At 34.7% G+C, this 22,475-nt stretch overlaps 1 protein-coding gene across 1 annotated transcript in view; it reads left to right on the plus strand.

The window, feature by feature from the left end:
- CFAP46 (cilia and flagella associated protein 46) overlaps positions 1-22,475 on the plus strand; it is an 83,447-nt gene that overhangs the window by 24,117 nt on the left and 36,855 nt on the right. Inside the window, exons 16-31 of the mRNA XM_062580369.1 lie at positions 330-472; positions 1,028-1,161; positions 2,608-2,820; positions 3,603-3,816; positions 4,107-4,256; positions 5,018-5,125; positions 7,113-7,294; positions 8,649-8,780; positions 10,862-11,027; positions 13,636-13,720; positions 13,841-13,979; positions 14,558-14,741; positions 16,442-16,601; positions 18,817-19,040; positions 21,588-21,755; positions 22,135-22,283. Of these exons, the coding sequence (XP_062436353.1) occupies positions 330-472; positions 1,028-1,161; positions 2,608-2,820; positions 3,603-3,816; positions 4,107-4,256; positions 5,018-5,125; positions 7,113-7,294; positions 8,649-8,780; positions 10,862-11,027; positions 13,636-13,720; positions 13,841-13,979; positions 14,558-14,741; positions 16,442-16,601; positions 18,817-19,040; positions 21,588-21,755; positions 22,135-22,283 (2,551 nt within the window). The remainder of the gene's footprint in view (positions 1-329; positions 473-1,027; positions 1,162-2,607; positions 2,821-3,602; positions 3,817-4,106; positions 4,257-5,017; positions 5,126-7,112; positions 7,295-8,648; positions 8,781-10,861; positions 11,028-13,635; positions 13,721-13,840; positions 13,980-14,557; positions 14,742-16,441; positions 16,602-18,816; positions 19,041-21,587; positions 21,756-22,134; positions 22,284-22,475) is intronic.

Below are 22,475 nucleotides of genomic sequence, written 5' to 3' on the forward strand. Positions count from 1 at the left end.
CCATTGAAATTTGAATTAGAGAATGTGGACTATATTCATATTAATGCAATTTTTGTATGAATATTTTAACTGGAGCAAATTATTTGCTGCAAATATTGAAGTTTAAATACAGATAAAATCACAGGTAACCTGTATGTTGCTCATGGAGAGTGGGTTTTGAGTGCGGTAAATTATGATGACTGAAAAAAAGAAAAATCCTGAATGAAGTAATATAAAATCTATATTCCTTTCACTTCTATTGTGGATTTACAGCTATAAAAAATTTTTTAATTCTAAAATTTTTTTTCCTGATTTGCCTAATAACAATGGACTTTTTTTTTTTTTTTTAGCACAGAAGAAGAGAACTAGTATAGCTGTGGATGATGATCAAAGTGGCAGCTTACCAGGGGAATCATTACTACCTGCTAGATCCTTCTCTTTTGAAAGAGATTTACTCAGAATATTAGCAGAAATAAGATTAATTAATGCAGAGGTAAATAGAATGCACAGCTGTCATTCATATTTGTTAAATTTAGTTGTAGTTTTATGCATAATTCTTGCTATAGTCATTTTAAGGCACTAGAATTTTGAATTGGGTTATGGATTATTTTGTATCTCCATGGGAAATAAAGGAAAAAATTAGTTTCGTGAAGCAACTTCATAAAATTATTTCATGAAGCTAACTGTATCCATAGTTTCACTATACATAGTGATAATACTTTTTAATGAAGGATTGTACTGTAAATCTTTTAACATCTGATGTTATATTTCTGGAGCCTTAAAGTTCCATCAAGATTAAATTCTTTTTTTCATATTATTTTTCCTAATGGGATTATTTATTTAGTAAAATTAACTGTAAACAACTGGAAGGCTGTGAACTATTTTACGTTATATTTCTCGAGGTAGGTTTCTGTATTTCTGCACAAAATCTGAAAAAATACTCTGTATTTTTTCCTTCCTTGAAGAGGTACTAACACAAATACTAAGACAAAGTCTATTTTCAGAATGATAAACTCTGTAGAAAATATATTTCTCTGTATCTTTCTAGGCAACTGTTCATTTATTAAGATTGCAGGCAGTTGAACTGAACAATCCTGCTGTACCTCCAGAAGATACAAGTCAGCATCCTACAGGCTATGTTGCAGGTTGTCTTGAAAGTGATCCAGAATGGAAAACATACAGGTGTTTTTATTTATAACAAGATCTAGGAATTTTAGCAGTGTTTTATAATCACACATAGATGATAATTTCAAAAAAATTTTTTTTTTTTTTTTAGTAAAATTCATTGTCATCACATGGTCTATTTTTTAGACAGGAAAGGTGGTGGGAAATATATAATATATATTTTTCCCCCAAAATATATTTTTCTTAGTAGCTCCTATAACTATAATGTTGTCCGAGTACCTGAATAAACATGCAATGAATTATTCAAGTTTGCAAAACTAGTTTGCTCCTTCCAGTCAGCAGGAATAAATAAGGGAGAGTAGATTATAGCAAGTTTCTTTTTTTCTAATCTCGCAGTATTATTTGTCGCTAGACAAAGAAGCGGGGGAGAGATTTTTAAAAATGATATTTAAACCCTTTTGTGTTTACATTCATACTAATATTTTCCTTATTGTTATAGTGGTCATCATGTCCTAAAGTAGAAGGATATCAGCATTGTTTGCTGAGCTATGAAATACAGTTAGCTGGACATTATCTGTACATTATTGAAGATTAAGCAAAATTTCTCTCATCATCTGCTTGCAAATGTTGAGAAAACCAGGAAAAAATATAAACTGGTGAGAACCAAGGGACATGGAAGATGAGGATTCTGTTTCAAAACTGTTTTTTTTTTTTTTTTGAGCTTACCTAATTTACTTACTTTGTCCCTTTCTCTCTTGCCAAATTAAAAACTTACAGGAAAAAAAAGCATTTTTGTCCATCAGTACATATGACCTGTGGAGTTGGCAACACAATAATACTCTGCATCAGTTTGTGCTTTTTGGTTTCATTACTTAATCATGGCCATTCTGTACGGTCATTCAAGATTCTATTTTTAATACTGTTTCTTTTTCTAAATAATGAGTGCAGTATATATCTTGAAAATTGATTTATTCATAAAAGAATGCTATTGTGTAGGCAATAAAAAGATGTTACTCTATTAAAAATAGATGTAGTGTTTCAGAACATCTGGCGATATCTTTGAGTGTAAGAAGACCTGCATTTAAGTGAAAAAACGCTGCCTAAGTACTTGAGAGGGATGCCTTATTTGTATCTGTATTAAGTTAAAACTCTGTCATAGATAATATTTAATGATTTCTAGCACTGATATGTGGATTCACGCACACTTTATAAAACATCCTGTGGATAAAGCATGAAATTTAGATTTCAGAGCTACTACTTTTCTAAGCTAATAGCATTTGAGTGTCAGAGACTAATCATTTTATGTGGATAGTAATTCCTTTCCTGATTCATCTCCCTATCTAAGTAAAATATGTTAATAGACAAAGGGCTAATAAATGCAACCCAAAAGTAATTCCAAAAAATATTTTTCTAATTGAAACACTGCTGCATATCTAGCCCTCTGATACATCTATTCTCGTGTTGCAATTTTTGAATAATAGCTTTTTGATATTAATTTTGTAGTTTATGGATCAAGTACTTGTCCCAGTATGCTATGGAAAATTTCCAACGTGCAGCTGAAATAGGAGAAGAATTAAATGAAGCCTGGATTGTTCATAATGCTGTGGTGTACATCTTAAACTACAATAAACATCTTATCACTGCAGGAAGACAGAGGGAGATTATTGAGTACCTGCAAACTGTTTTTAGAGCAATCAAGAGTGTTGGGCACAATGGGTAAATAGATAAGTTTGCTAATGAATGTGCTCTTATTACTGAAACAAAGATATGAATTCCAAAAATATTTTTACAAACATGATTAATCACTCTGCACTATTGAATGAATGTTATTGCTGTTTTTTATTAGAAGTAGGACTTTGGTGTTTGTGGAGTATTTCAGAAGATAAACTCCATCTTTTGGTTTGAAAACAAAGTCTTAACCTGTTCAATACGCCTTTCTTGCTATTCGTTATAAACCATATTAATTTTAGACTAAGACTTTTTCATTTCTCTTTCTTGAGGAAGAGCAACATGTGCATGTGAAATAGTGTTTTGTTGACGTAGTCAAAAAGAATCAGGAAAAATTTCTTTTCCTGCGTCTGTTTGCTTGTTGTGAGTTGCTCTGAAGTTAACTATACGTTGTTCACTGTAAATATTTCTGTTCAGAGTAAGTTAGTTACTACCAGTTAGTTACTACCAGTGAAATCTAAAAGAAGGGAGGAAAAAGAAGAAAAATAAGAAATGATGCACTAAAATTTCCCATGAAAATGGGACTGTAAATTTCACAGTGGTTTGGAGAAATCCTGTTCTGCCATAAACACAATACAAAATATGAAAGCTATGCTTTTCTATCTTTAACATTTTTAGCTGCTACTCCAGTGGGATAATTTTTTTGCAACATCCGTAATTTTGCTTTCTAAAAAACCCCCTAGATTTTAAAGTAGTGCTGATGACTTTATTACTTCCTCTTATCCTGGTCTGATGCAGTATGCACTTCTGATTTTTGTTCTCTTTTCCAGAAGTACTGTAATTTTACTGATGTTATGTAACGCTTTGACTCGAGGCTTAATTCTGTGTTGGATTCCAAAGTCAAAACTTGTTGAGAAGAAAAACGTAGATGCAGCAGCAGATAGAAATAGAAAGGCTGCGGCAAAGGGACCTGAGAAAGCAAATTTCGTCCATTTTTTGTCAGTAGATCCCAATGGACTTCCTGATATCAAAGCAGCCATTGAGGTACAAAGCCCTCATTGTTGCAGTCTTATTTTTTGTCTGCAGTCATTTATTACGCTACATATAAATTTAAACCTAAAAAGTCTTGCAAAAAAGCAAGCTGTCATCTTCTACAGTTCCTGCCCCAGGTCCTCCCCAGATCCATCCTGAAGTTCCTTACCAGTCCGAGCAAGACTGCAACTTTTATTTGTCATGCATTAACGGTAATATTAATATAGTTCATGGACAACATACATTCCACACAAAAAGCTGTGTGCATATATTCTGTGTTTTATTTTCTCCCTGGTGTCTAGATTTGTGAATTTGCCCTAAATTTAACAGCCAGAACCACACCTACTGAAGTAGTACCTCTTGCTGTACGACAACAGATCATTGCTACGTGGGTGAAAGCAAAACAGTTACATCAGCAGCAGATTGGACTTAAACTTGTGACTGAGGAGGAGGTATTATTTTTCTAAAATCGTGCTTGACATTGAAACTTCTCAGTGAAAGATTCTAATTAACTGCATAAATTTATTTAATGATAAATTGAGTTATCAATGTGCATTTTCCATCTATATTTGAATACAATATGAAAATAAGTGTTAGCAGTATTTCCCCAAGTTATTACAGAATGCAACAAGTTTTCACTTCAGGCTTAACAATGAGTCTGCATTTCTTAATTCTGCCTTCTGTTTTTAGTTACTCAAAATAATTATGGTGGTGTTTGTCATATGGTGACTGTGTAACAAAGCAGTTTTTGAATTGATACATTTAAAATAATAAAATGACTGCATTAAAATACCTGATATAAATCAGTAATATTTATATCAACGTGTAATGTGAACTCTTTGTATATATATAGAATATGGAACTAGTAGGTTGAAAATTAATATTTTATTCCTAGCTTTTATTTTAAACATGTTAAGTAAAACCAGAATCCCTCAGTGATGTATGGACTTCATGCTCGTTGTATTGTTGCTATACTTTTATATATAGAAAATGTAGTAGTTCAAAATTCCCCAATATTAGTTTGAAAAAAAAAAAAGCAAAATACCCAAATTTATCAAAAAAGCAAAATAACCAAAATCACCACAATAGACCTATTTAATGAAAATTGAGATTTCCAAATATAGTTAATATACCTTGTAATCTCATTTAATGTCTTTAATAATATTCTGTTTCAAAAAGAAAGTGTAAATGTGCAAATTTTCTTACCACTCAGAATAATGATGAAGCAGAAAATCCTATCACGAGAGTTCTTACTGGTCTAGAAATGTATTCATGTAATGGCCTTGGTCTCATGGATTTCACTCTTCCTAGCTTATCTCAGGTATTTAGTTTTATATTACTAACTCTTGAGTTTTAAGAAACTGTGTAATATAAATGTGATTTCAGTCTCAGTTTTGAATGGAGACAAAAATAATTCATTTTGAACCCTTTCTCATACCATTGTTTTGTTTTAAACATTCTGAGAAGTTTAATAGTTATAGCAGATGGAAGATTTTTCTGACTGGATATTTGCATTTATCCATAAAACAGGTAGCATACCAGTACTACATTATCCTATGTTGCCCTAACAGATGATGTTTACAGCTGTTAGATGCATTCTATGTTGAATGGTATTTGTGATCTTTTGTTTTTGTGCAGAAGATAAAACCTTATCTTAGGATATGTACTGCAAGTTCTTGAAATTTCAACACAGACTTTAATGTGATAGTGAATTTACTTCTGGAGGTTGCAAGGTAGAATACAACTACAACTTCTTGCTCTTTAAAAAATTAGGTGGCTTTTTGGTGAGTCTCATACAAAGCAGAACTACATTATTAACATAGTTTCTTAAAGTACTTGCTTTGGATCAGTCTTCCATTATTACTCATACTGAACAGTGCTGCAGTTCTTCTGCAGCAGGCTTTTCAAGAGGAACAAAGGTGGTGTAAAAAAGGTTTGTGCTCCATATTTTCAAAGCAGTGATTTGTGTCAGAATTCCTTCTGTAGTTTTACCTGTTTGTTTACCATATTTATCATTTGTACTTCCTGCTGTAAAGAGCTTCCTTAAAGGACTGAGAGATATTTCCCCACCAGTTAACTAGGAATCTTATGAAATTGTCTGAAACTTTTATAGAAATTGTTCTCTCTAAAGACTAGGATCTGGGTCCCTGTAAAACTTTACGTATCTAATTTCAGTTGATCTCTGCATTTCTACCAAATGTTATGAGCTTGCTTTAGCTGTTCACTCAATGGCTTAGTTTTGGAGAGCGATATGGTAATATCCTCCTTGTGACCAGTTCGTTAATGATTCCCCTTCATGAGGTTCAACAAGGGAAAGTGCAGGGTCCTGCACCTAGGGAGAAATAACCCCAGGCACCAGTACAAGCTGGGGGCTGACCTTCTGGAGAGCAGCTCTGCCGAGAAAGACCTGGGAGTGCTGGTGGATGACACATTGACCATGAGCCAGCAATGTGCCCTTGTGGCCAAGAAGGCCAATGGTCTCCTGGGGTGCATTAGGAAGACTGTTGCCAGCAGGTCGAGGGAGGTGATCCTGCCCCTCCACTCAGCCCTGGTGAGGCCTCATCTCGAGTCCTGTGTCCAGTTCTGGGCTCCCCAGTCCAAGAGAGACATGGAGCTCCTGGAGAGAGTCTAGCGTAGGGCTACAGAGATGATCGGAGGGCTGGAGCACCTGCCCTACGAGGAACGGCTGTGAGAGCTGGGCCTCTTCAGCCTAGGGAAGAGCAGACTGAGGGGGGGATCTTATCAATGTGTACAAGTACCTGAAGGGAGGGTGTCAAGGGGACGAGGACAAACTCTTTTCAGTTATTCCGTGTGACAGGACAAGAGGCAATGGGCAGTCTGCCTTTCTCACCTTTGGCTTAACTACAAAGGGCTTTGAATTGCAGAGGTCCTACTCCATTCTGCTTATCAGAAGAGGACTGAGGACATACAGTGAGCTGACAGTGCTGGTCAAAAGGCGTGCACATTTGTAGCTGGATTTACATTGACAATCATAATACTTACCACAGGGTGAACGATGATTCTCCATCCACTGTTCATTTTATTGTGCTCATCAGTATCAGATTTTCTACATTATTTTATTGTGTACTTGTTCCATGCCTGGGCAGACTGGTATGAAAGTACAGCTGTAAGTATTTATCTATGTTTGTACTATAGAACTAAATGCGACATTTTATCCACTTATCTTATAAAGACTTAAGATAATCTGATTGTATATTGAGTAGGCTGGTGTGAAAAGGATAAATAACTGTTGTACATAAATAGATCATGATAAAAGCATAATGAGATTTTTAAAATATTTTTTACAGTTAGTGAAATTGGCTTTAGATTGTATCTGGTCAGATTCATTAGTGGAATTGCAGACACTGACACGACTTGCGCATTTTGCATACGTATTACATGAGTATGAAATAGCAATGACTTGTTCCCAAAGGATCTTGCAATCAGCTGAGAATTTTTGCTACAATAGCGATGCGAAGAAATATGAAATGTGAGTATATTGAATTTTACATGATAATACAGTATATTTGAACTAAGTTATGAAGAATGAGCATATGGAGTGAATGAATCTGATTATGTAATCAGAAGTCAAACTATCTTTTTTAAAAATAAAAATACTGTATAGTTGGAAGTGAAAGCCAAATTTCCTTCTTCTGCCACCTCTGCCTTTAGCAGTCACTTAGATACCTTGTGTTAGATTTTTAACCCTGCAATATAGTCTGAGTAAAAGACAATGCAACTCTAGATTGGGGCTCTTGTCTTAGTTCTGGAAGGCACACGAATTTTGTATTCCATGTGAGTCAACAGGGCACGTATGTGTGCGTGAGTGTCTCCTGGACTTGTAGCAATCTGACTCCAGGGTGACTGGACACACTAGTGACTCCAGATTTGTAGCAGTCTACAAACTACTGAGTGATAACGTTTGATTCTTTGTCACAGAAATGTGGTCTCCAGAGAAACGAAAGATAAACTTACTCAATCTTTTTATGGTAAAACACACCTTAAGGACAAAAAAGACTTAGAAGCTTACTTTGAATTTTCTCCTGGTTAAACTGTACTGTAAACAGAGCACTGGTGTCCTCTTGTGGTCAGAAATCACAACTGCACAATAGTTCTCACTAAAAGGTAGAAGCTAGGCCAACTACAAATGCTAACATAGTAAACATGAGTTCTATGAAGTTCTTTTCTTTTTCTTCATAAATGTCTACAGTTCAGGTCTGTAAATGGTTGCATATTCTAACTAAGATATTAAAAAATTTGAAAATTGTATCACCTATTTTCTTACAAAATCAGCCTTATCCAAAGATAACAGAATGGAATTTTATGGATTATCACTTTCCTGGTGCTAACATCTGTATTCTGCACTTCTAAATTTACTGCACAATGATTCAAATCAATTTCTCTAAAGCCTTGTTGATATTTTTACCAGGCATAAGAGAGGCTAAGTCAAAAAGAAAGTATCAAGAATTATATCTAGTTTTCTGTATTTCTATTTTTAAATGCTAGCCACGTATGTTGGACTTCAGTTTAATACAATGGGGATTAATGAAGAGAAAACCACAAATCTATTTTCTCCCTTCACTAAGTGTAAATAGTTTAATTTTTCATCTGACTTTACAGTTATTTTCATTAGAGCTAAGGAGAAGACATTTTATTTCTGATATCTGCTCACATAATGTTCAAATTTTCAAATATATTCTGTTATTAATAGAAAAGTAGGTGGAAGTATGTGCCTGTAAAAAAGGTGAGGACATCTGTCTAGTAACAACTTGAAAGCATTGTTAATGGGAACTGGTCTGTTGTTACCCTGTAAGAATAATCTTGAATTACTTGCTTTTATTCAGGCCTGAAAACACAATGAGAGAAGAAATGTTAAGTACTGCTGCCTGTATACAGGGGAAGAGTATAATGGCAAATTTGTCTGGGAAAAAACATCTGCGTGTAACAGCATCAAAAGCCTTTGTTCAGGGTGCCAGGTATGTTTTATTTTGAGAAAGCAGATGTAAAACAGAAATTTGAATTACAGATTTTGGGACCAGATCAGCATATTCTTCTCTCTCAAGACTGATGAAAATCAAAATAGATTTAAAGTTGAAAATACTTAACAAAGATTTTGACAGAATCTTACAGTTTACTAAAATTACCAAGTACTAAGTCTTCCATGTACCTGGCATTTTAGTGTTGTCAGATGATAGGATGTCCCAGGTTGGAAGCGACATTAGGAGGTCTCTAGTCCAACCTCCTGCTCACAGCAGGGCCGGCTCGGGGCTTCATCCGGTCAGATCTTGAAAACCTGCAAGGGTGGAGATTGCAGAACCTCTCTGGGCAGCTTGCTCTACTGCTCAACCACCCTCATGGCAAAAAAAAAAAAAAAAAAAAAAAAAAAAACCCTCCTTGTAGCTAGTCTGAACCTCTCCTGTCTGATTTTATGCTGTTTGCACTCTTCCTCTTCCTGCTCTCCAACTCTCTGAAGAGTCTGGCTCTGTCTTCTGATAACATTTCTGTTAGATTGGCCTGAATCTGCCTCTTCCCAGGATGAACGAGCCCTGTTCCCTCAGCCCTTCTTTACAGGGCAAGTGCTTCAGCCCCTAGAGCATCTTGGTGGCCTTCCACTGAGCTCACTGCAGTTTGTCCATGTCTTGCCTGTACTGGGGGCTCAGAATTGGGTGCAGGAGCCTGGATGTGGTCTAAGGAGTGCCGGGGAGAGGGAGGTAATTCCCATTGATCTGTTAGTGCTCCTGTTAGTGCTGTCCAGGATGCTGCCAGCCTTCCCTGCTGCCAGGGCATGCTGGTGGCTGGGGTTTGACTTGCTGTCCGGCATGACCCCCAACTCTGTTTCAGCAGAGCTGCTCCCCAGCCAGTCAGTCAAGGCTCCATTGTCACAAGGCATCATCTCAATACTGTGAAAATTATTCAGTCTCTGGAGGGTATTTCATGAACCCAAAGTGGAAAAATTACTTTAACAAATAGAAAGAAGTGATAGCACATGTGATAGTACATGACTTTGGTATCTGTTCTTTTCCTTTTTGGGAAAATATTTTGTGAACAAAGGTAGACAATTAGAACTCTTAAAATAGGAGAATGTGATGGCTGATGTGAGGCTGTTAGCATTGTAATATTTCTGTCTCTTAATCATTGAAGAGAGAGTGATGAAAGGAAGGTAGAATAGTCAGTATAACAGAACTTTAAGGTGATGTCATGTTGCAAATAGACAAATTTGTATTCTTTAATTTACATAGCATGACAAGCACTTTTTCAGGAAAGACTAAGCATTTACAGATAGCTCAACACATTCCAAAAAGAACGAAAAAGGTTATGAGCAAAAACTAGGCCTTAGGAAGTCTAACATTAAGATAAAACGTATGTAAGCAGACAGACTCTAAAAATTGTGAAATTGAGAAAATGGCAGGGACTGCTAGATTCAAAAACTAATTTTTTGAAGATGGTGACACTATTCGATGGATGATTGCTTAGTACCAATCCATTAATTCAAGATAAATTTAAAAATCTGCTCACTCATAAGAGAATGGAGAATATCAATAAATTAGAAGTAAACTTGGCATGGAATATGTTTTAAACACTTCATTTGCATGCAATTAAAGGTATTTAGAATATATTCTTATGTTACAGTGATACCTCGTACTATGTGCTATCCATAGCATTTTAAGAATTGGGGGTTTTTTGTTTGTTTTTTATAATGAGAAGCTAACATAATAGGAATCCAAACAGAGGAAATTATACCAGTAAAAAATCTCAAGTCGATTTCTAATGATTTTTATAATGAAGACTCTTTAACTAGTGTTGCGTGGGAATACAGTGAAAACATCAATATGATACCTATTTGCTGCTAGTACTACTGGATCTGTGAAGGTGTTCTGCATATAAAAATGGAAAATATATTTTACAGTAAGGTTGTATGGTAACCCCTCGTTGGTGGGATATATATAGTGTGATGTCTTGATGAGGAAAATGACAAATTTTGTTTGTAGCAGAAAAATTCTTACTTTGGTTAGAGTAGGAGTTTTTCTGCCATTAAAGTGTACTTTCTTTTCTTCAGGTATGCAGGTGAAGCAGGAAATTATTCCCTTGTAATGTTTGCAGCTAGACATTTTTGGAATACATGCTTACCTTTGATAGGCTCTCCATATGACAGAGAACAGTTTAAAGAACCCACTGAAGTAATTCTCAAGAACATAATTAAAGCAGAATCTAAAAACAAACCGGTAAGAATATCTAATAGTTATTATTAGTTGTGCTTGTGTTTAGCAACTGGTACTGATGGTAAAGAAGAAATTTGCTTTTCTTCAAAGCCATGGGTACCTTCTGCAAGATTATCTATCTTAAGAAGTAGGAAAAACTCCCAACACAAAAAGGTTCTCTTACCTGCATTCACATAACACATATTCACACATACAGGCAATCATATGCTTTTTCTCCATTTGATTTTTTTTCTGGTTTAGGCCACTGTCAGGCTTGCAGCTCTTTTATTCGAAATAATTTACTCTGTGAAAGGCTATTGTGTCCCACTTTGTGAAGCTTTCCAAGGAGAATATTCAGAAAATATTCAAAAGAAAATCCAGAAAAAAATCCCTCACTTCCAGTGAGGATTCTAACGGACCTTCAAAGACATGTTCAGAGAAAGCTACCACTGAATTAATGTTCCTCTCATCTGCAGATTCTAATTTCATTTCTACCTCCAAAAAGAAATACCTATTTTGTATATATTCAGACAGTGTTTTAACAGAATATTTGACCTTTTTGTGGTAGGAAGGAATTACAATTCAAAAAGTGCTGAGAGTCAATGATAAAATTAAATACTTGCGGATTTCCTTTATGAGCAGCATGTGTAAACTGAAGGAAGCTTTTTCCTCTTGAAACAATATTTAGGCGTGTAGGTGATATGTAACATCCAACAGATCTTGTCACATGGAATTTTTTCTGCACACTCAAACATCCTTATACATTTAGAGCTCTTCCTTTTCTTACTACAAAATTCCATGGAGTTAATACATTTCTCTCTAGATTTGATTACTTGTCACTGAGGCTGATAAGTGTTTTCCGTGCATTTCAATGGACATAGAATCAAGTCTTGAAAGTTTTAGTAGTAACTTCTGCATTCAAGCTCCGTGGTCCCAATGTGACCCCTCAGTGTGCATCATCTTGCAGTGTAGTGCAAGAATAGAAACTTCATTTTATTTTCTCCTTAATTCATGTGTAAATCACTAGCAATCAGAGATGCTGACTAGTTTGCTTGATTCAAAGTGATTAGGAGACAGAATTGATGAGTATACTCTGTACCTGAAAGCACAGTGATACGAAATTTAAACTTAAATGAACTTCGACAGCTTATGGATAACATTAATTGCCCGTAGACGCGTTTCTAAATGTCTAATTATTTGCAGAGCTAATGCTACAGGGTATTTTCAGAGCCAAACCTTAATAAAACCTGTTTTTTTTTTAAAAAAAAAAGCAAACAAAAAAAAAAAAAAGTTCCCTAAAACTCGAGGCATTTATGTAGATCTCACAGACTTTTTATTCTGAAAGATTGGCAATGCTTGTAAGTCAGATTGTATAGTAACCTCAGATATTAGGAAAAAAACCTCTTCCTGTAAACAAGCTGTTTTGTATTTGATTATTTCAGAAATTAATGAATTCTTTTTTACATGCTGTAGTAATCACTTTAAGAGGCAGGAGCTGGACTCCAGTGATCCTTGGTCAGGTTAAGTCTTAAGAGTTTTTCTATGCAGCTACGTATTTGGTGAACCACATACTGGAGGATTATTTTCAGTTTAGCACAGCAGGACAGTGGTTGCTCACTCCCTTGAGATATGTACCAGCCTAAACACTCAAAATGTGTAAAGCAAAACATAAAAACAAATATTATAAAAGTTTTACTATTACTATTACTTGCTTTCTTAAAACAAAATTACACATTAGTTGCTCTCTCAATTTGCTGACACCAGCATTGAGTCTCTCCTTTACCACTGGGGTAAAACTGAGATGATTTGTGTCTTCAGTGAAATAAATACTGATTTGACCAAATCTGCTAAGTCTGTGAGAGTGATAATATAACAGTCATCCAAAAGTTGTAGCTCCAGCTCAGATAATTTATTAGCACAGCCCTTTATGTAGTCAATGGTCAGTGTATCAGTAGAACTGTATATGGATCTATCTGTGAAATAAGCCAGAGAATAGAATGTATCTTTGAAGGTACAAAACTGTGCTGGGGATGGAGGGTTATTCTCTCTCTCGCCTTTGGGTGAGAATTTTGATGGTCAAAGTGTCACAGGTAAAGCCAACTGAGCAAAATGGGACAAAAGCAAAATGGGACATCAAGCCGTATTTCAAAAGCTGTTGTAGTCTGAAAATACAAGCTATTGCTGATTGTTGTCCAGAGAGGATATGGAATCTCTGTCCCTGGAGATATTCAAACCTGACTGGACGTGGTTCTGGATAACCTGCTCCAGCTGACCGTGCTTGAGTAGGCAAGTTGCACCAGACCATCTCCAGAGATCCTGCCAGCCTCGGGTGTCCTGTGGTCCTACAATACAGTACTTCACTATCTTGTATTATTTAGCCAGTACTTCTGGCTTATTGCTGGCTGAACGTTACTGAGTCTGGTTATTGTAGTATTGGGTTTGTACTATAGAATTTGTTCTTGAGGAATGGTTGTAATTTTCATCTCCTGCACAGATAGCTATTTAAGTAATAAGATTGATAGTTCATATTACTACCTTATTAAATCTATTAATTAGTCTACAAATAAAACAGAAGCATAACAGAGGTATGCTTACCAAAAGATAAAGGGGAGTTTTCTTTTTGTCTCTTTAGGAAAAGAAGGATACGCTGCCTTTGCATCAGTGGTTTACAAAGGATTTTCTAAGTAGTGAGTTATCACTTGGATACTTTCTTCCAGGTATGTTCTTTGTTTTGGTTTGATTGTAAACAACTCCCCCCACTGCAGTGTTTTGTGATATGACTGTTGTAACTTTGAGGTATATTCATAAATGATGTATCATTTGAACACACTTCAAAGGTGCTGAGGAAGATCTGACACTGCGAACCTCTTTATATGGGTTGTTATTCCACATACATGCTGATAAAGCTGATTGGGAGACAGCGCTAAAAGTGCTAGATGAAGCCATTCAGGTTTTGCCTCGGACTAGACACAGGCTGTAAGTTGACTGACTTATTTTAATAAAAATGAGCATCCTGATTCTTGAGCAATGTAAAACTCAAAGTTCTAAGTATTTTTTTTATTTTGCATTGTTAAAATAATACCATGATTACCTTTTTCTCAGGCTATGAGTTCTTATATCTTATATCTGAAAATACTAGTATATCTTTTCCCTGAAAAGACCTATGCTGACACTGCCTCTTATCATTAAACTGTTCATAATATTTTTGAATTTCATCTTTTAAACTTTAATATATAGTATATAAACTTTAATATATATTTTAATATGTAACTTTTCCAAGAAAATGGAATTGGGAAAACAAATTTTCTAGTAAAAACAGAAATTTTAATTTTCCTAACTGTAAATCCGTTTATGTCAGAGGGAAACTAAATTATCTTTGTGTAAATTTAGGGTACTGTATTTATAAAGTCTTAGCCAAGTTCAAAGATTTATGCACTAAGTTATGTTGATTTATGAACATTTACAGCTCTGTCCTATACTGATGTAACTAGTTTATGTAGCCCCCTCAAAAAGTTACTTTACAGTAATTTGTAATATTTTTCTTCCTCTTCTAGCCTGATTTTTAAACATATGGTTATAGTGAAAGCAAGACTGGGATGTAATTTTATGATGGACATTCAGAAATTCAGAGATGAAAGTGAGGATTATTTGTCACTTATGTGGCACCATCTGGTAACAGTCTCCAGAAGTATTGTTGGGCAATTAAACTGTTTTCAAAATGCAATCGATGCTTTACAGGTTTGTTAATTTTTATTGCAATTTTAAGGCTGAGGAAATGATGTTTCTGAGAGCCATTCATGAGATTACAAGAGTTGTGCAGTATATAATGAACCAGTTGGTAGGCCTTGTATGTGCACGGTGTATTAAAGTGTGTTATTCAATATTCATACGTTAATTTTCTTCTCATTTTATTTGACCTCGTTCCTTTAAATAAGAATCTGTAAGTTGAAAACTGAGATATATGCATATAGCAGAAACTATCTGTGGCTTTTTATGTAAATGTAAGGTGTTATGTAATTGATTACATTTCCTGAAGATAATTCTTTGTTCAATATCCACTGCAAATTTCACAATTTGAGACTTAATCCAACATCCGCTGAAGTTAATGGAGTGCCTTTCATTTGTTCTGTAGCCCTAAATTGCAGGGATGAAATAACTGCTTATAAGTCACAAAATACGAATAAGATGTGAAGACTTACACCATTCTTGTTTAGAAGCTGCATTCTTTTACTAAAATTGATCAGTTATTTGTAAGAAGCTGTAGAAAATTCAACCAAACTCAGACTTAATATTGCCATGGCAATATGGCAAAAACCATATCCTGCTCTGTTTATTACCACATTTTGTCCTCAGTTTTAGCCTGCTTTCCTAAGGAAGTAAGAGTTAAATAATTACTTTGTCTTTCTAATTCCCTCTATCTTACCCATCATCCATTTTTTTTTTAGTTTTATTTATTTATTATATTTGTTTAGCTTTAGTCAAATTTGGGAAAGATACCAGATTCTATTAGTTTAATTGAAATGGCAGTTAATTGTAACAGACCCTTTCTGTAGACTCAGCAATGAAGGCTACTGTAGAAGCAAACTTTTAAGGGGAATGAGAGGGAAAAAATACATATATAAATAAGGAAAATCATTTAAAAGTGCCATAATGACAATGATGATTTGGTTATGGTTTATTAGACAACAGAGTTCTGCAGGAAATCAGCATTCATTAGTTTTGCTTTTCATGAAACTACTTTTCCTCTGGTTTTGGGTGCTATAAATTGTGGGGAAGGTTACCTGTTCAGTTTCACTGTGCTTGCTCTTAAGTGGCATTCACCACTTCCACAATTTAAATTTATTTATTTGTTTTATCTTTTCTGTCTCCTGTTTTTTCATGGCTTACGTATTTTTAGCATTGAAGGCACTGTCAGTGGAAAGGAGGAAAATTTTAGTGTAGATACAAAGGTTTTGTTTTTAACGTTTTTATCTTCAGTCTGGAATTAGCACATAGTTGTGATCATTTAGTTATGGAACTAAATGTTAGTAATTCTTTTAGTAATGGAAGGTATAAAAGTTTATTAATTAGCCAATTGAATGCTATAACTAACTGGCCATAGATTATTTTTTTATATCTTTGAAATTGCCCTTCAGTTGCAAAAACAGTGTGTATGATTTGGATCTTGCTATCCAGTAAGAGTTAAATTGAATCCTGTCAAAGAAAAATGTCTGAGTAGCAAACTGGTGAAAGTTTTGATAAAGCAAAATATAATGTTTACTGTAACAAAACTGTAGTCTTTTGTTACTTTCAATTTAATATAATTTTCTGATTTTATGATCCAATAAAATGAATCCTGTCAAATTATTATTTGTTTCTGTTGAAACCATATTAAATATCATTTTGATGCTTTACATCATCAAATGTGAACTGTGATTGTTGAAAAATTACTTTTATAGGAACAAGAAAGTGAATGGCAGAAAGTTGACTATCTGATGGAATTTGCTGAATGGTTATACTGTAACCAGTTTCCTCTCACTGATGTCATTAAACCCCTCCACTGGGCAGTAGATATCTTGCTACATATGAAATTTTCTGTGCAACCATCTCAAGAGGAAGGTGGGTAAATATATATCCTTCAAAGGAATTTCTTAGTAACAAATGCAGGAGGTTGTTTTATTTTACAGCTAAGCTGGTGCATATGAAGAAGAGCACAACAGTATGGCTGTACTTTCTCCCATACTCACGATCATTCTTTCAAGGCTAGCTTAACTGCATTTGCAAAGTTGACATTCTGCCACAGAGACCTACCCTCAGTCCCTTGCTCTAACCAAGCAGATGGAGAGAGTCCAGCGTAGGGCTACAAAGATGATCAGAGGGCTGGAGCATCTGCCCTACGAGGAACGACTGCGAGAGCTGGGCCTCTTCAGCCTGGGGAAGAGAAGACTCGGGGGGGTGGATCTTATCAATGTGTACAAGCACCTGAAGGGAGGGTGTCAAGGGGACGAGGACAAACTCTTTTCAGTTATTCCGTGTGACAGGACAAGAGGCAATGGGCAGAAACTGAACCACAGGAAGTCCTACCTGAACGCGAAGAGGAATGTCTTCACTGTGAGAGTGATGGAGCACTGGACCAGGTTGCCCAGAGAGGTTGTGGAGTCTCCTTCTCTGGAGATCTTCAAAGCCCGCCTGGATGCAACCCTGTCTAACATGCTGTAGGTGACCCTGCTGAGCAGGGAGGTTGGACTGGATGATCTCCAGAGGTCCCTTCCAAGCTTACTGATTCTATGATTCTAGATAGACCTCCCATCCGACACTGCAGCTTTCTGACTTGGCAGATACCAGCAGAAGGCAATGCTAAGCAGCTGCTTTCGGATGCAGCTGTATGGAGGGTCAGGTGTACTTTCAGAAAATAGTTTCTGTGCCAGCATTTGGGTACCTGTATCCATTGCTGTGTCTGTGGCTTTATCTAGTATTTCAGGATGCATTTTTCAAGAAAAATTTTCAAAGCCTTGTAAGATTTTAAGTACTAATATAGCTCTGTAAAGCCTCTTTGGTTCAATGTCCTTTTTCTTTGTGTCCACTTACACCGGTGTCAGTGACTAGTTTTGATTGAATGCACTGCTGTTTAATTGAAAAGTGAAACAGTACTGTACTGTGTGGCGTCTACCAACATCTGCTGTGCTCTTGTCTTGTTTTCACGTAGGTAGATTAAATGGATCAGGAAAGTACTTGTGATGTTTGCAGTGAAAAAGAAAAATCTGTGGTGTCTCTAGTATCACTCACGTAACTGAAGTTACAGTATGAATATTCATATTTCTGTGTTACTTACTATTTTTACAACCCCGTGGCAATTTAAGACTTGTTTTTTTTTTTCTTTATGATATTTTCATTCAGTATCACATTGTTGATCATGCCTGCTTGAACTCCTTATAACACTAAAGTTTCAAGAAATTTTGTACAAAACTTCCAATGGAAAGTCTCCAATGAAATAATACAACAAGAAAAGGTAGATCAAAATATGACATTATAAAAGCAGTCTGGCAAACTCTCCTTTCCCTCAGTGGCGTATGTTGTACCAGTCATGCACAAAATTCACTGGGTTTGCCGGTTGATTTTTTAACTTCATCTGTGACAGTCATGGGCTATTTGATTGGTGTCAAGTTGTGTGTTTTATGCTGTAATGCAGTAATTTGACACTGAAAGAGAACTGCGGCTTTATAGCACTTCAAGCTGAAAATCCTCTGAATCGCTTGTTTTTGAGCTAATCTTCAAGGAGAGTTGAAATGTATGTAAAGTTTATTGCTGAGAATTTACTAGAATTTTATGACACGAGAGGACTATTTGAGTAGCTGAGTGTCTTCTATAGTTGCCAAGCCATCAGGACATCTCATTATAGATGGAGGGATGAGCTTGATCTATGTTTTAGACTTATTTAAAATTGACCCAATGGATTTTTGCGCATTTTTGGTTTGGAAATGAATGATAGCCAAATACACTTTTGCTGCTGGCTAGGATACTGAGAGTTAAAGTATAGAGACGACATCAGAACCAAGAGGACTTTTGACTTGACTGGAACACTGCTTAAGTGCCTGAAGACAAGTTAGAATGATTTTATCAAAGATTTATTATTAAGAAGACATAGTCAAAGTGTGCTTTCTGTGGACTTCATTTCTTTGGTAGACATTTATGATTTAATTTACATAATTGTTACATTATTAATAATTGAAAACATGATACAAATAGCATTGTGTCACCGAAGGAAGAACATCTTCAGCAGGTTGATATTCATTTTTCTAATTGTTCAAAACAAATTCTATTTGTTTTTTCACAGAAAAAAACACTATAATGAAATTATCACCTATAGAAAATTGGAAAGTAGATACTGGAGGAAATGATATGATGCCGACAGTTGCTTTGGAAGAACTGAGTAATATTAAACAATTGGAAGCTTTGTTTAGAGCACATACATTAGTGGCTATAATTTCTGGTCATAGTTCTCCTCTTCATCAGCAGCACTGTTTGATGGCATATGCTTGCATCATTCGTATTTGGCAGGTGAGAATATAAGTTGAATGTAGCCAGCAGATTTTAAATTATTTTATCTAAGTACGGTGTCAGCTACTAATTTGATATTTTAACCATGTCTTTTCTATACTGTTTTGAATTTTATGCTATGTTAGTATTTTTTTTTTTCAGTTTTAAGTATCAAACAAGAAATTTGTTTATCCCAATAAACTAGCAAATACCTTACTAGTTATGTTCTTTTAAGAGTCATTAGGATAAAAGCAGTGGCCTGTTGTTTCTTTGGAGAATATTTGAGGGTTTTTTTTCCTTACAGAAAGTTCTAAAATGTTGTATCTTTAGTCAAAGAAACTTAGCAATAGCAGAATACTTGCTGAAGACATTACTGACAGTTCTGAAGAAAGGTAATTGTAGATAGGCTTTCACTTAGGTTGTTTCAAAGAATCTGTCATTTAATTTAAAGGAATTACCTGATTTACTTAACATAAATTCAAATGTTGCTTTTTCTGTTAAATTTTGAGAAAAATTAGAGTCAAGCAGTGTTCACTGAATATTTTTCTCTGATCACCTTTTCACTGTTACAGCATTTCGAATCAAGTAAACCTCATTAATTTCTCAGTGGTATGAGTGCCTAATTTAAATGAATATTGAGTAACATAGCAAAAATAAAAGGAGAAACTATTAAGTTTTTGAAATTCTTTGAAGGGATAAAATCTATACCTGATAGTAGTAATGTCACAAATCTTTATAGAAGTAATATTAATGGTATAGCTGGGACATATCAACTAGGTCAGTACTCTTTGGCTTGTGCATAATTTTATCCCGAATTGCTGTAAAAGCTTGTGATTTGTTACTCTTGTAATAATTAGAATTTCATTCTGAAATCATTTTAGACAGCAGCACTTCTTAGAAGTCAGGAGTTTTGAAAAATAAAAGTTTGTTAATATTTTCAAATTCCATGTGAACAGAATTTTGAAGATCCTGTGCTTGACTGAGGTTGAAAATCCCAGCCTATTACCAAACTAAAAAATACTTGAAGATAGCATTGATATTTGCAGAAACGCTTAGAAGTCAACAATTACTTTTAATACGGCTGTCAGTGTCAGTTGCAGGACAATGACAATAATTGTCAGGTGAACAATACTGTTAGGAAAAAAAAAAAACATGGCTTGAAAGGAATGAAAGTACTGTAAAATAGCGGCTTAACCTTGTCTTGGAATAAAAAGTAGAGCAGACTTGACTAAAGGTGTCGATTTCCAGCATAAGCTCTCAAATGTTCGGACTCCATAAATAACTCCGTAGAAAGCATAAAAGTGTTCTCTGAAAACTTGAATAACCCAAGCCTAATCAGATGCCTCTGAATTTTTAAAGATATGTAATACCTTAAATTTGACATTTTGACAAGTTACGAAGCATCTAGTATTATTTTTGTTCATATTTTGTTTATTAATGACTTCCGATCCTTCTAACAAAATCTTTTCAACTTTTAATATATATTATTTTTGTATATTAGGCTATTTGTACTTCGCTGCTGCAAGTGCAGAGAGATTTTCTCTGGATATTTTCGTGTGATCAAATATTTATAAACTTCTATTATATAACATTCCTTAGTAGAATTATAAAAAATCAATCCAGGAGAACGCAGTTCCCCTCATTTGTATTTACAAAGTCACTTTCATATGAAATTCATTGCTCATAGAGTCCTAAGCAATCTAAACTAGTGGTTTCAAAAAAGCTGAATTTGCAACTATATAGCTTAAGGAGTAGCAGTAGTATTTATTACAGGGATGATGTCAGCTTTTGACATAATGAGAGTAAATTTGTTTGGTCATATCAGTTCAACTTAAGTGCTTAAGTGCGTTATCCTGATGTTCCTGAATGCTTGCACAGGCAGTGTCATCATCTATGAGTCTGTGAAACTTTAGTTTTGTGAAGAATGATTTTAAGTGAACAGAGTTGTATGACACTTTATAATAGCTGTAGATTGTGACTTATGTTGAGTAATCAGGATAATTAGCAGTTTTCAGGGAAAAATTGAAATTGTTTTATTGTCTAGGTTTCTCTATCAGCCTCAGGACCTATTCTAAAAGTATTATCAAAGTCTTCACAACTTACCACTCCTCAGAACATACAGTCAATAGTTGCTTCTAAGAAAGAGAAGGACAAAATGGAAGAGAAACAAGTAAGAACCCTTTTCCCATGTAATAAAAAAATCCTCTGTTTCTAAGAGATATTTACCTAGGTTCTGGAGTTAAATAGTTGAGATGCTTTAGTTTGAAAACTCTGCTCTTCTGCGTAGGTTTTCTCTCTATGTCTGTGTATCACATTTTCATTCTTGGTCTCACAAACTTGACAGGTCATCAATTTACAGATGCTTTTTTCCCCCCTCCTTTTTGTTTGTTGCATTGGTCAAAATGCAACAAATGGTCTGCTCTTTTGCAGAACCCACAGTCTAAAGGTCAAAAAAAAGACAAAACTTCAAAGGATACTAAACAGGTATCTCTTTTATGTTAGTTGAATATTTAATACCAGCAAAAATGTTAACATGGGCCTTATTAATGTCTTTATTTTTAATTATAGGTTAAAACTTCTGTTGTGAAAGACAAGCCTAAAAGGAAAGTATCAGTTGATAGCTTACCAGCAAATGTGGAAGAATGGGCTAGTTATGACTGTCCCAAAGAAATCAGAGATGCATTCAAACAGAAAACAAATAGTTATGGTATTAACGAGAATAATTTTCCAAAACCTGTAAGTATACTCCTCAAAGTTCTGAAGCGATTAGTATTTAGGGAAAAAATGAACAGCAGAGAACCATCTTGCTTTCACCTCACAGAAATAAAAACTAAAAGTATGTTCAGAAAGCTATCAGAAATACATGCCGTCTTGTTATTAATGCTTTGAAAGTATTAGTACATCCTCAAGATTCTGAAATGAGTTTTAGAAGAGAATAAAATTACAGGCTTCATATATACCTAACTGCTTTTTCGATTTGAAAGCTTGCTTCAGTTTTGTTTTTTGTTTTGTTTTTAAAGTTTCGAACTAAAGATGTAACCAGTAATTTAAAATGTATTTTATACAAAATGGTTATGTTTGTATTAATTCAGTGAAAAAATTTTTTTTTTTTTAGACTTGCACTTTGTATTTTATGGATCTTTTAGCTAAAGAACTGAAGAAAATTTTTTGTCCCCACTTGACTCTTCCCATCTTTCAGCTGGCTGAAGTCATTGCTAATGAAGTTGTGGAGTGTAGAAGTCTATCTGATCTCTATCATCTTCAGTTTGTATCTTTCATTTATTTTAAATAAAAGAGGAAAAGAATGGAGAGGACTTTCTATTAATATTTCACTAAATAGTAACTAATACTTTTTGATACTTGCTGTTTTATACTTGTAATTTAAAAAAATTCATTGGTTCTTTATTACTCATTTTTATACATTTTAATAAAGAGTTTTGATAATTTTTTTTGTTT

The sequence above is a fragment of the Rhea pennata genome, chromosome 7 (assembly GCF_028389875.1).
Source record: "Rhea pennata isolate bPtePen1 chromosome 7, bPtePen1.pri, whole genome shotgun sequence".
Classification (NCBI taxonomy): Eukaryota; Metazoa; Chordata; class Aves; order Rheiformes; family Rheidae; genus Rhea; species Rhea pennata.